At 43.0% G+C, this 13,958-nt stretch overlaps 1 protein-coding gene across 50 annotated transcripts in view; it reads right to left on the bottom strand.

The window, feature by feature from the left end:
- LOC144507913 (uncharacterized) overlaps nucleotides 1–13,958 on the bottom strand; it is a 157,630-nt gene that overhangs the window by 102,398 nt on the left and 41,274 nt on the right. For all 50 annotated transcript variants that reach the window (XM_078235407.1, XM_078235429.1, XM_078235420.1 and 47 more), the window contains exons 25-32: nucleotides 12,442–12,681; nucleotides 12,203–12,359; nucleotides 9,429–9,554; nucleotides 7,917–8,058; nucleotides 5,521–5,552; nucleotides 3,388–3,492; nucleotides 980–1,039; nucleotides 695–742 (exon numbers count right to left, since the gene is read on the bottom strand). In XM_078235407.1, coding sequence (XP_078091533.1) covers nucleotides 695–742; nucleotides 980–1,039; nucleotides 3,388–3,492; nucleotides 5,521–5,552; nucleotides 7,917–8,058; nucleotides 9,429–9,554; nucleotides 12,203–12,359; nucleotides 12,442–12,681 — 910 coding nt within the window. The remainder of the gene's footprint in view (nucleotides 1–694; nucleotides 743–979; nucleotides 1,040–3,387; nucleotides 3,493–5,520; nucleotides 5,553–7,916; nucleotides 8,059–9,428; nucleotides 9,555–12,202; nucleotides 12,360–12,441; nucleotides 12,682–13,958) is intronic.

Genomic DNA, 13,958 nt, shown 5'->3' with positions numbered 1-13,958 from the left:
AGTAGGTTGTGAACATAGCCCAGTCCAGCATGCAAACCAGTCTTCCATCCATTGACTTCATATACACTTCCCACCGCCTCGGAAAAGCAGTCAGCATAATCAAGGATCCTATGCACCCCGGAGATTCTCTCTTCCACCTTCTTCCATTGGGAAAAAGATGCAAAATTCTGAGATCACGTACCAACTGACTCAAGAACAGCTTCTTCCCTGTTGCCATCAGACTTTTGAATGGACCTTCCATATATTTAGCTGATCTTTCTCTACACCCTAGCTATGTCTGTGACACTACATTCTGCACCCTCTCCTTTCCTTCACCCGTATGTACTCTAAGATTGGTAAAATCTAATGCTACTGATCACCTCAGTGAGGTACATTAGTGCGAAGCAACACAATGTTCAGCTTAATTATATAGCTTCATCTAATTACCCATTTAAGATGTCTTCTATTAATGAAAGAGGAGATTTTTTTTAAGACCACCTATTTAAGGCAGATGTGTATTGTCAGTTGGATATTCAATACAGGGCATAACAAACTTTGTTCAACATATGTACCGATAAACACGGTCCTCTAGCTAAAAATGATGCATAAGCTGGAAGAGCAAGGGAAAGGACTTTCACCGAATTGGAACTGAAACTGTAAGAAACCTATTTGTATTGAAAGCTTTGAAATGAATATTGAGAGGACCAGCACTCACCAGTTGTGGAGCCAGTGGTTGTTGATGACACAGTTGTGCTCGTCAACTCTGAAAAATATTCAAGACCTTCAAGGTAAGAAGTTTCTGACTCGACTCATAAATAACATAGATTTTGTAATATCGATTTTGTTACATTAATACATGAAAATAATCAAGTGTAAATTTACAAGGTATTATTCAGAAAATAGGGTAAAGGTATTGCAGAAAAACAAAATCGAATTGAAGCTGCAGTACAGGAGAGGTTCAATGAATCTTCCATGTTCATTAAAAGAAGACCTCACTCACCAGTTGTGGTACTGGTAGTAGATGCAGGTGTTGTGGTCGTCTCTGTTGTAGGAGTTGTTTCTTCAGAAAAACAAGAAAAGAATTTACAACCATTACATTCCGTTTTCAATTGGGATGTGTTGAGATAATTTCAATAGAATCCTTTCAAACTGCGCACTTCAAATCACAGCATGTCAATGGATAATTTTGATTCTTTTTAGTCAAGTATTGTAAAATCTCTCTTTTTAATTCTATCAATCATTGTTGATAGGTGGCCCAAAGGTGTCTTCCAGTTACTATAAATTACTTGACAAATTTCGTTAATGCTGAAAACCATTTGAATCTTCTTTATGATCTTATACCAGCACCCTGTATTTTTCGGATTTATTATTTGTTTATTATTTATTTATTGTCACAAGTAGGCTTACATTAACACTGCAATGAAGTTACTGTGAAAATCCCCTCGTCGCCACCCTCTGCCCGCTGCCTGTTCAGGTACACTAAGCGAGAATTTAGCATGGCCAATGCACCGAACCAGCACGTCTTTTGGACTGTGGGAGGAAACTGGAGCGCCCGGAGGAAATCCACACAGACACGGGGAGAACGTGCAGACTCCACACAGACAGTGCCCAGGCCGGGAACCCAACCCGAGGATCTGGCACTGTGAGATAGCCGTGTTAACCATTGTGCCGCCGTGATTTTGAATGCGCTCATTATTTTTTTCTGGAATCTGGCAATTCAACAGAGGATATTAACATGTTATTGTCTTCTGCAATTCACAAACTACCTCTGAACAACAGAGAAATTAATTCAGGAATTTTCACAGGAGGTATTCAATTCAAAGCAAAATTTCATTTGGATCTATAATTTAAATTTTTGGTTTGGAACTTTATATTTTCAAAGATATGTTTTTTTTATTGTTCAGTGGTTTGTAAATTTGTTAATGGCAGAAATGCATACAGTTTTGCAGCGTGCAGTAACAGAATGGGGAGGACTCTGTTAGGTTTATCTTTAGGCCTTGCCATTATCATTCAGGTGACCTGCCAGCATAAGGTCCAGCTCTTCCCTTAGTAAGAAGCCAAAAAGCAGCTCATTCTTAAGAATGGCAATAATATGGCCCAGATTTGACTTCAGCAGCTGCCTTCGGATAGGGGATGGGGGAGGTTAGAAGGAGGCCAGCAATAATGCTGAGCGCTGTTGAGTGGCTTCCTATAGTCGTTTAACTATACGGGCAAACTGGAGCATTCTGGATCCACAAAGTGTGGAAGATATTGGGCCATTTTTCAGCAGCCTTTGTGATTACGTTCAGACCCAGGGGAGCGAAGTCAGTTGTTGTCCAAAGTCACGTTGGGGGTCCTACAATGGGTGCAGGCCCAAATTTAAACAATCAATTCCGCCTGCTATATGTTTTAGGTGAACCTTGGGTGACCAAATGACGTTTCATTCAAATTTGTGTGGGGTGCACTTCAGTAACAAGTTGGGCAGGGAAAAGTGCAAGTCAGTTTTCGAAGCCTGTCTTTACTCTTTTAGACTGAAAAGTGGTGCATTGATGTACAGTTTCGTCTTTAGTCTTTCAATATTTTCTCCGACGACATTGAAGACATTAGTTACAGCTAAATTCATAAAAAGGCTGGGGTATATAATGCCAATCACAACCACCAGAGGTCTCAAAGCACGTAACAATTTCTGAAGTGTGGTCACTGTCGTACTGTAATTTGCACAAAGGAAGCTCTCAAACAGCAATGTGATCAAACAACTAAAATTATGTGGGCTGAGGGATTTATATTGGCTAGCACACCAGAAGTAACTTCTCAAATCTTCTCCTAAATTGTACTCTGTGATCTCTTACTCCCAGCTGAGAGGGCAGAACGGTGTGAAGTTTAACATCTCATCCAAATGTCAGCACCTCCAACAATGCAGCTTTCCCTCTGTGCGTGATTGGAGTGTCATCCTGGAATTTTGTACTGGATTCAAAAATCCTAGGGTGGGTCTTGAACCCACTGGTGGAGATTTTTCGGCCTTTCCTGCCGGTGGGATCTTCTGGGCCTTCAACATCGATCTCCCCAACCCGCCATGGGTTCGCCAATGGCAGAGGGTACAAACAACAGGAAAACCTGTTGACAGTGGCAGGACCAGAATGTCCCACCACCAACCAATGGCGGTCCATCTCCACCACCTCAAAACACACCATGTGGGCTGTTAAATCTTGCCCACTGACTTAAATGACTCTGAGGTGAGAGTGCTACCAACTGAGCAAATGGGTGACACAGAAGTTCACCACCTCATAATAACTATAAATCACTGCAAATTTGGATGATGGCTGATTTGATATCTGTTTCTTAAAAATAAAAGTGTACAGTGACAACTGAATTGTATTGCTTTGTAAGTATGGTTTTCTTTGTTAAAGTATCAAACTAAGATCTCTTTACCTGTGCTTGTTATTGTTGAAATAGTAGTTGTCAATGATGTAAGTGGAGTTAAAGTGGAAGATGCTGTTGTGGTCACAGTTGTGCTCACAGTTGTAGTCGTAATTTCTGTTGTAGATATTAGAAAAACATTGATATATCAGGTAAATGATGATGATACAGTTTCCAAAGATAACTCATAGCTGGGTATTAAGCAATACACATCGGGAGCTAAAGCTAGAAGAGTTCACTGAGTTAGCGGAACTTGTGCAGCTTCGATGGGCCGAAGGAGCTCCTTATGCATAATAGGAATTGTACGTATGTATGTATCTGTGAATGTATTAATATTGGACGGGATTCTCTGGCTGGTCATGCCCTGCCACTGCTACCAGGGAGGATGGAGAATTTGGTGCTCAGCCAAATCTCCGTTCACTGCAACAGGATGGGAGAATCCGGCTGGTGTGAATGGTGAGAGAATTCAGCCCATTGATTTCAGTATGTCCAGTTAAGAGCATGGACAGAGTAGGAGTAAGGCTTTAGTACTGAAAGTATGAGTGTGCATTTGTGTGGCTGGATATAATCCCAAAGATTCATCACATGATAACCTCCCTCCATCTACCCACCTTCATGCCCTCTGCTTAATGTGCCCAATGTGCCCATTCACATGGAGCAAGGCTTCCACACCAACTAGACAGTGAACAGAATGTTCATTGGATGCTTTTAATTGTTACTCAACCATCTTTTGTTTTGCAACTCCCCCCATTTTCACAACTAATAAGCAAAGGCATTGATAAAAAATGAATTTTTGAATGTGCTGTGTTATCCTGGGTTGTCCCCAGCAGTATCCTGTGGATAAATCTTCAACTCCTGCAGAAACTGAAGCAACGTGGAGGTTTACACTCACTACTGAGGAATAAACACTCAGATCCGATGCTGAATGATTGGCAGAACCAATGAGACAGCTCCAGAATAAACTACTGAATTCCACATCAGAAAGACTTGTTATCTTTGAAGAGTGCAGTCCTCACACAAGAACAGCTTGTTTAGAACCAATGGTGAAATAGTAACTGTTCAGCAGCAATACTAATGGACAGTTAAATGTTTACACCATCTTATGCATCGACAATTGGTGGGCAACCCATCGGTGGTAAAGGTCACCTGCCAGAGCTCCAGTAGAAGAGCTGCGGAAATCCCAGCAACATAGTGCGAATGCTTCTGGTGTCATTTTTCCAGCTTTCCCATTGATTTTGCCTCAAACTTCTGGGTGACCTCCACAGTATGAGTGAACTTGACCCAAAGAAAGGCTAGGGGCTTAAAGACTAATAGGATTAGAGGCAGCTTTGAGAAATCTCAGGAGTTTGATTCAGTAAATCACTAAGCCGGATGCTCACCAGACTCTGATCCTACCAGTATGGTGTCAAACCAGTGATATAGTGACATTGTCACCAGGGGCTCAAGCTAATGCTCTGCATTTGAAATCCACGATGTGGAGATGCCGGCGTTGGACTGGGGTAAGCACAGTAAGCAGTCTCACAACACCAGGTTAAAGTCCAACAGGTTTATTTGGTAGCAAATACCATTTGCTACCAAATAAACCTGTTGGACTTTAGCCTGGTGTTGTGAGACTGCTTACTTTGAAATCCACCACAGCTAAATTCAATAAAAATCCAAAATTAGTCCAAATGATGATGACCATGAACCTATTGTTGTAAAAACCCATCTGGCTCACTAATGCCCCTGAGGAGAGGAAATCTGCCATCCTTACCTGATCTGGTCTACATGTGATTCTAGACCCACAGCAATGTTGTTATCTCTGATATTAGGCCTAGCAAGCCATTCAGGGCAATCAGGGAGGGCAGCAAATGCTGGCCTTGTCAGCAATGCCCACGTCCCATGAATGGATAAAGACCAGCTGGCATTACACCTACTAAATTGTGCAACTGAACTTTCTCAAAGGGCTTACAGTAAACTCAGCTGTTACCCTGTGTTTAAAGGGCAGAATTTGTGCGTTGCTTTAGAAACATTAAGACTACGGGTGTGGGTAGTAGTAACAATTAGCACCATTAACGGGAGAAGCATTTTCCTGCAGCAAAGCACAAGTAACCATGAGGCATACATTATGCTATCAACTGAAGGCTGAGAAGAAAGGTTACTTACGGTTACACTGCGTGATTCCATTGGTGCACATACTATAAATAAAAACAGACAAGGTATTTTAACAGGAAACAAGTAGAAGATACAATGTGACTCTGCATCCACACCAATGTGATTGACTCTTAAAAATACCCCCTCAGAGGATGGGCAAGAAATGCTGCCCAGCCAATGATGCCCACATCCCATTAAAAAAATTTTTAAATGTGCTTTATAGAATGATGGATGACAAATGTCTGCTCTCCGCAATGCAGGGAGAAGACAATGAGTAAGAGTCGTTGACTGATAGGCTTTCAGGTGACATGGTCACAGCAGCTGAACATGGAGGTAGGCGGCAAGTAGACTGCTGCTGGAGGAACAGAAAATAAACAAATATATAGGTTGCAGAATCACAGAAGAAGATGGGAGGGGAGATCTTGGTAAAATTTTAATGTAGGAGTCAGAATATCAATGTCAATTTTCTGGGCAACAACAGGGGTGATGAACAATAATTTAATTGGGAGACTATGCTAAGATGTATTTTTTGTCTTTATTTTTTATTAAGCAATTGCCATCAATTTGCAATGAATTAGGAACAAAGAAAATTACAGCACAAGACAGGCCTTTAGGCCCTCCAAGCCTGCACCAATCATACTGCCCAACTGAACTAAAACCCCCTACTCTTCCTGGGACAATATCCCTCTATTCCCATCCTATTCATGTATTTGTCCAGGCGCCCCCTAAATGTCACTCTCGTATTTGCTTCCAATACCTCCCCCGGCAGCGAGTTCCAGGCACCCAGCACCCTCTGTGTAAAAAAACTTGCCTCGTACATCTCCTTTAAACCTTGCCCCTCGCACCTTAAACCTATACCCCCTAGTAATTGACTCTTCCACCCTGGGAAAAAGCTTCTGACTATCCACTTTGTCCATGCCCCTCATAATCTTGTAGACTCCTATCAGGTCGTCCCTCAACCTCCGTCGTTCCAGTGAGAACAAACCAAGGGGCGATTCTCCCAAAAGTGCTGAATTGGCGAGAAAACTGGTCTAGATCATGACGGTTTTTTCAGTGCAGCTTCAGACCTGAATCTCCGCACTCTGTGCAATGCAGAGATCACAATCATGAATCTCATTAAAAACCCAGGGGGGTGCAGCCTATTCACACCAGTGTCTGACAGTTCTGGAACTCAGCCCATGCGCAGAGGCCCTGATCTGTCAGTGTCCCCGTTTGCTGACCAGCTCGATCACTGCCGCACCCCCCCTCCAATGGCCCGACCGCAGCCCCCATGACAATTCCCGGGTCAGCCCTGACACCCCCCCGCCCCCCCCCCCCCTCCCCACCGCCACCCATCCCAGAGCACCCCGATGTCCAGCCCCCCACACCCAGCAGTGGTGATCCCCTCACCTCGGCAGACCACACCCCCACAGCAGACCACCAACCTCCCCAGCCCACCCCGATCCCCATGCTGGATGGCAATGGGACCCCCCCTCACCGATCGCCCCTAGGCCCCCCCCTTGGCACTGCCCAATGGGCAGTGCCAAGATGCCCTCTGGGCATGGGCACTTTGCCCCTTGAGCAGTGCCAGAGGGCACAGGCTGGCACTGCCAGGGTGCCCATGCCCAGGGAGCAACTCCCTGCCGCCCAACCCCCTGGGGGGCCCCCGATTGCCCCCCTTCACTCCAGCGGGGTCTCCCGCTAGTTCCCCAAATGTGGGGAGCTACTCTAAACCCTGTCGGAGTGACATACTCCTGGCGGGGTGGGGGATACTATCGGATTCGGCACATTCCGTGCCAGGCCCGATAATCACATGTAAAATAGATTTAAAATACATTTTAAGATTTAAATCACTTACCTCTCTTCCCGCCTGTTTCCAGCGTGGTCCCGACTGCACCTGTTCACTGACTCTATCCCGTGAAATGACCGACACGTGATCCTCCGGACCGGACCCACCAGAAAATTTGCGGGTCGCAATGAGAGAATCGCCCCCCCCCAAGTTTCTCCAACCTCTCCTCATAGCTAATGCCCTCCATACCAGGCAACATCCTGGTAAATCTTTTCTATACCCTCTCCAAAGTTTCCACATCCTTCTAGAGGCTTTGGAGAGGGTATAAAATTAAATTGCTTTTATTTTATAAAGTGCGTTGCAGTATTACATTTTCTTATACAATTGATCTAAATCTTAACTAAGTCAGCCACAAACATGATTGAATTTGAGCTAGTTTGGTTGTGGTTGTCAGAAAAGTTTCCCTTGTCTCAGAAATGGAGTGAAGACCTATTTGTTAGGGATGCTTCTTGACAACATTTATAAGTGAATGATTTAACCAAGAAAAGAATTCAAGGCTCAAATGCATTCCAAATAAACATTTTCCTTCCAGCACAAGAATGGTGATTAAAGAAGTAAAATGCATTAATATGGAATTTACCATTTTTCACAGGAATTCCATGATACTTCACCAGGCTGCAATATTCTTCCATCATAATAACAAGTGCACTGAGGTAATGTAACACACTTCATTGTATTTTCATCCAGATATGGAGCATTTTCTGGACATTTGGCATAGCAACCTAAAACAGTGAAAAATAAACTCTGTGAATGCTGGACATCTTATGTAAAAAAAAACTTAAGCATAAAATGTACAGGACATCAATCAGCACCAAGATATTTCTGAGCTTTATATTCAAATCCACAAAGATCTCTTTTTTCACAACGCACTCATCTTCACCGAATGACCAATTGTTACGGTGCAGAAGGAAGGCTACACAGCTCTTCAAAAGAGCACTTCCTTCTTGCCATTCCCCCGCCTTCTCCCTGTAACCCTGCACATGTTTCCTTTCGGGTAATCGTCAAATTCCCCCCTGAATGCTTTGTTTGAACCTGCCTCCATCTCGCTCACAGGCTGTGCATTACAGACTCTAACCACTCGCTGCATGAAAAGGTTTTTCACTTGTATCGCATTTGCTTCATTTGCCAATTACTCTGAATCTGTGCCCTTTTGTTCTGGGTCCCTTCAAGAATGGGAAACAGTTGCTCCCCATCTACTCTGCCTAGACCTTTAAGATATGCCAAGCAAATTTCCCCTCAACCTTCTGTTCTCCAAGGAGAACAGTCCTAACTTCTGCAATCTATCTTCATATCTAGGACTATTTCTGGTAACCTATTCTGCACCCTCTCCAATGCATTCACATATTTAATAAAGTCCGGCACCCAGAACTGAATGCATAATTCCAGCTGAGGCCAAACTATACAAGTGCAACATAACTCCTCGCTTGTACCCCGTGCCCCTATTAATAAAGATACTGTTTGCTTTATTAACCACTCCACTCAATCTTTCCTACGACTTTGAATAACCTATGATCAGGTCCCTCGCCTCCTGCACCCCCTGTAGAATTGTACCCGTTATTTTATATTATCTTCCCATGTTCTCCCTACCAAAATCTTAGAGAGATTTCCAGGATACATCGGAATACAAATCAAGAAATTGCTGGGCCTGGAGTTATGATTTCTCCATCTGTGTATGATGCGAGAAGACAAAAGCAGAAAACCACTCCTCTTTTGGATCACTGACCTTTGGAAACTTTGATTCTTTATGAACCTTCTTCAGAAGGTACAGACTTATAGAATCATAGAAACCCTACAGTGCAGAAAGAGGCCATCTGGCCCATCGAGTCTGCACCGATCACAATCCCACCCAGGCCCTACCCCCATATCCCTACATATTTACCCGCTAATCCCTCTAACCTACGCATCTCAGGACACTAAGGGGCAATTTTTTTAGCATGGCCAATCAATCTAACCCGCACATCTTTGGACTTAATTGAGGAGACTTAATTCATCAATTATTACAGGCAAGAATCTCAGTCAGATTGATATTAAAAGATCTTTCAGAAATTTTGGAACACATTTTAAATTTAAGTGAATATAATCTAAACACAACCTTCGAGATCAGAAGAGAACTTTTTTCCAATAGAATGGTCCGAACATGTTTTTGTTGTTAGTGTTCCACATGGGTGATAATGCCAGCTGCATTCGCCAGGTGTGTTATAATAGTCACAATACACCGCTGCAATGTAAAGCAGAAACAATTATATTTTGGCCATTTAGTCAGTTTCTACATTAAACACAGTTTGAATCATCCATGCCAAATACACATAGGCCTGAATTTTCCCCAGGGGCGGCAAAGATCTCCAGCTTGATCAATATGACGCTGGAGCCTTGAGTTCAGAAGTCCTGACCACAAATCGGGCAAACTCTACCATTTCGCTGGAGAGGAGTGGGGGCTTGGTTCACCAAGTCAACTTCATGTAAAACTGTGCAGCTGCCTTCAAACAGACCCAATTTTTGACAGTGGGATGTCCAAAACATGAGTTTTGGATGTCACACATTTCAGGAGAGAGTGTAACCTTACCAATGGTCACTGGAGTGGCAGTTGGTACTCTGTGAGATATGGGATCTTTCTGAAAAGTTCTATGGGCACCTTTGGGAGAGGTATGCCACTTGGTTGAAATGAGATGCCTTTTGGAGGAGGTCAGGTGCCCTCTGAGAAAGGTCAAGTGGAAAAGAGAGTGCACAAAAAGTGGATAAATTTATTGGACTATTAAGCAGTCAAAATCTCATTGAAATTTTAGCCAGGATTTTCCAGCCCCGGCATGCTGTGACCTGACATAGGAGATGTGGCGGATCAATCAAAAGCCCATTGACTTACGGCAGGGGAGTAAGATCCCAGTGGTGGGCAGGACCAGAAAATCCTTTAAGTCTCCTGATCTTTAGAGTAAAAGAACCATTTAAAATTCAGTTCTTGCTATTTCACTTGGTTTATTCACCAAGGATCCTTAGGCAGCATCTTCCAAACCCATGACCACTGTCATATAGAAAGACAAGAACAGTAGATGCTGCAGAGAACCACCACCTGGAGTTCCCCTCCAGGGCACTCACCATCCTAACTTGGAAATATATTATCAATATCACTGTCACTGAATCAAAATCATGGAGCTCCCTAACAGCACTGTGGGTGTACCTACACCTCAGGGACTGTAGCAGTTCAAGAAGACAGGTCAGCACCATCTTCTCAAGGGCAACTAAGGATGCGCAATAAATACTGGTCTAGCCAGTGACACCCACATCCCATAAATTCATTTTAAAAATTAAGCCTGAGGATTATCATTATATGATTTGTGCTGCATAACTGATTTCACAACCTGTCATTTTCATGGTGAGATGCTTGTCAATTCAGTTTGGTTGACAGATCCAAGTTGTTGTAAAGTATTTGATGTGGGTCTATGCATACAGTTGCTTGTTTTATAAGGGATTAATTACTTGAACAAAATTATTTTTAGACAGATATATGTAATTGAAGGAATTTAAATACAGTAAATAAGTTTTATCAAAGAGAGTGATTTTTTTATATATAGTGAAATTATCATTGGATACTTTGAACTTTATTTTATCTAAGCATTTGTTCTGAGGTCCGCCCATGACGGATACTGGGTGATTTGGTATGGAGAGTGTAAGGGCAAATGATAATGGTTGGCAGCATATTTAGACATGATGTGCCACTAGTTATCTTAAACATGCTGACCATTGACCTGGACTACTGGACTCATGCTTGGGGACAGTTTGAGTCTCAATAGTGATTCCTCTATTTTTCAAAGAATCAGTTGATAAATGGAGTGCCCTAAGGTAATCAAGTATTCAAAGGTGAAAGAGCATGAGGACCAATGTCATCAACCAACAAAGCATACTCATGTAATTTTATGTATGAAAGCAATCCCAATAATAATTTTGATGGAGTGTCCAATGTTATAGGACACTGGAAGTATTGGGAGAGGGGGGGGGGCGGCGTTGGCGGTGGTGGTGGTGAATGGTGACATTCACTTAGGTTGCGTTGTCCCTGATTCTTCAAACAGGCAAGGACATTAAGACAAGCAAATATTTCAGATTTTGCATAAAGCACCAGTGTGGAAAGACATTAGCTGGTGAAAAGTTTTTAATAACTGTATTGTGTTTGGTGAATCAATAAACTTTAAAAGTTTATTTATTGGTGTCACAAGTAGGTTTACATTAGTGTGAAAATCCCTAGTCGCCACACTCCGGTGCCTGTTCAGGTACACTGAAGGGAAATTTAGCATGGCCAATGCGCCTAAATCAGCACGTCTTTTGGACTGTGGAAGGAAACAGCAGCACCCGGAGGAAACCCACACAGAGACGGAGAGAACATTCAGACTCCACACAGACAGTGGCCCAAGCCTGGAATCAAACCCGGGTCCCTGGCGCTGTGAGGCAGCAGTGCTAACCACTGTGCCAGCTCTATAATAGAAATGCGCAGGAATCCTGAACTTCTTTGGGTTGGCTGGATGGAATCAGTGTCTAGAGGTGACAGAAGTGCTAGTCAACCCAAGATTGAGAGCAACTGCTAGCATAGGGTCCAAATCAATTGTCCTAAAATCACCCGCCCAATAGGCTCAAGCGGAAGATAGAGGCAATTTCATGATGGAAAAGAAGTGAATTTGGAAGGGAAAGCATGGTCACAATCCAAATATTATACAAGATGGCACTGGTTACAGACAGGAGCAGAAAGCACCTAATTTAAACACTCAGCGCACGTTGCTTTCCTACACGTTGTGAGACAAATCTACAAGTTGACAAATCTGAGCTCGATAAATGCTTACACTTTAATACTTCAGAAGGAGGAAAACAGAAATGTAGACTTACGACACAGGTCTGGGGTCCTCCATCTAATACAAACATCAGCTCTGTTACAAGCTTCTGCATACACTGCCACAGCCGTACAGAAACCCAGATATTTCCCTTCCAAGTCACAGGCACAAGCTTCTGCGACACAAGCATCATAGTATGGGCTTGGATCAACCTGGCAAAGTGCAACAGTCTCAGAAATCGTACGGATGCTTTATAAGAGCTAAAGATTTCTTCAAAATTGTTCACCACCTTACCTTTTTATGGCAAGCTTGAAATTCTGCACCTTTAATAATGTGGCACCTCTTCTGAGCCCATGTCAAACAATATGGATTTCTCTCACAAGGGAATGTTTCATTTACTGCATTAGAGCACGAGTCTGTAGTTTTCCAACTGTTCCCGAACTCCAGAGAGCTGGTCACCAGATAGTTCCCCTTTGTCGTCAAATCGTCTTCAATGTTATCATTGAAATTTCCGCAAAGACCACAAACTTTATCCTTAAGCGCGTATAAAAAAAGAATCAAACAAATTGTTACCGTTACACAAGCACAATACATGTTCAATGATTCTTTCCATGTTGACCCAAGGTCAAACATAAGCCCCAGAATGGATCAATAGTGGAATCCCTTCCAAAATCTGGTGGGATTCCCGATGAATGGTGACAAATTCCATGGGGATTCAAGCTGCATCCAGACCTGGACTTTGTTCACAGCCTTGCTTTGGAAACAGAGGCCCTGTCTGCTCCAAAAATAATGCCACCTCCAATGAGAAAAAAACTGGAATGGAGTGAATGGAGTATCATAAAGGTCTTACGTTACATGAGTGACCACACTTTAAAAAGGTCTTCTCCGGCTGCAGAGCATCTTGGAGTGGCCTGAGATTGTGACAGGTGCTACTGAAATGCAATCCTGTTATTTCTTTCTTCACAAGTGACTAACACATGGAATCAACTTTCCGAAGGTTTAGTGGCAGTGCATGTGAGCAAGGAACAACTGGATATATAAAAGAGGGACTTTGAGATGTTTCCAGATGGATGAGTTAATAGTGCAGTAAAGTGGCTTCTTCTTCAAAACATTCAAACTTTATATAGGCAGTTTCTGGTATAAATGTGAAGATGCAAATTTTAAATTGGAAATATAATGGCAGAGAGATAACTTTTAAATGGATAATGATTGGCCCCTCCATTCCCTGATCCAAATATCCTCCCAATTAGCAGCTTTTAATCACTCCCCGAACATTAACCTGACTGAACTGATCCTCGCTCTCAACTCCTTGTCTCCAATGCCACTGGAGACTGGCAACTATTGGCCCAATTTTCCAATCAGGATTAGAATTCTCATTTCTAACCCTGATCAGACAAAACACACCCACTTAACTTGCTCCAGTTTTTTCTGGGCAATGGAGGATTCTGCAGAACTCAGCGTAGGACACTCCAGAGATACCAGCAAAGGTAACAGCTCAGAAACGTCACCCCCTTTTCATGGCACTGGCTGCCATATCCTGCAGAGTTTAAATGTCCCAGAGCTTCTTTGAAAAACTATGGAGAGAGTCCAAGTAAATAATGGATATTATAGAATCATAGAATCTCTACAGTGCAGGAGGCAGCTATTCAGCCCATCAAGTCTGCACCGACCACAATCCCACCCAGGCCCTATTCCTGTAACCCCACATATTTACCCTGTTAATCCTCTGACACTAGTGTCAATTTAGCATGGCCAATCAACCTAACCCGCATGCATATCTTTGGATTACAGGAGAAAACTGGACCCGGAGG

This window comes from Mustelus asterias, chromosome 19 (genome assembly GCF_964213995.1).
Source record: "Mustelus asterias chromosome 19, sMusAst1.hap1.1, whole genome shotgun sequence".
NCBI lineage: Eukaryota > Metazoa > Chordata > Chondrichthyes > Carcharhiniformes > Triakidae > Mustelus > Mustelus asterias.
This window is presented reverse-complemented; position numbering and strand designations above follow the sequence as displayed.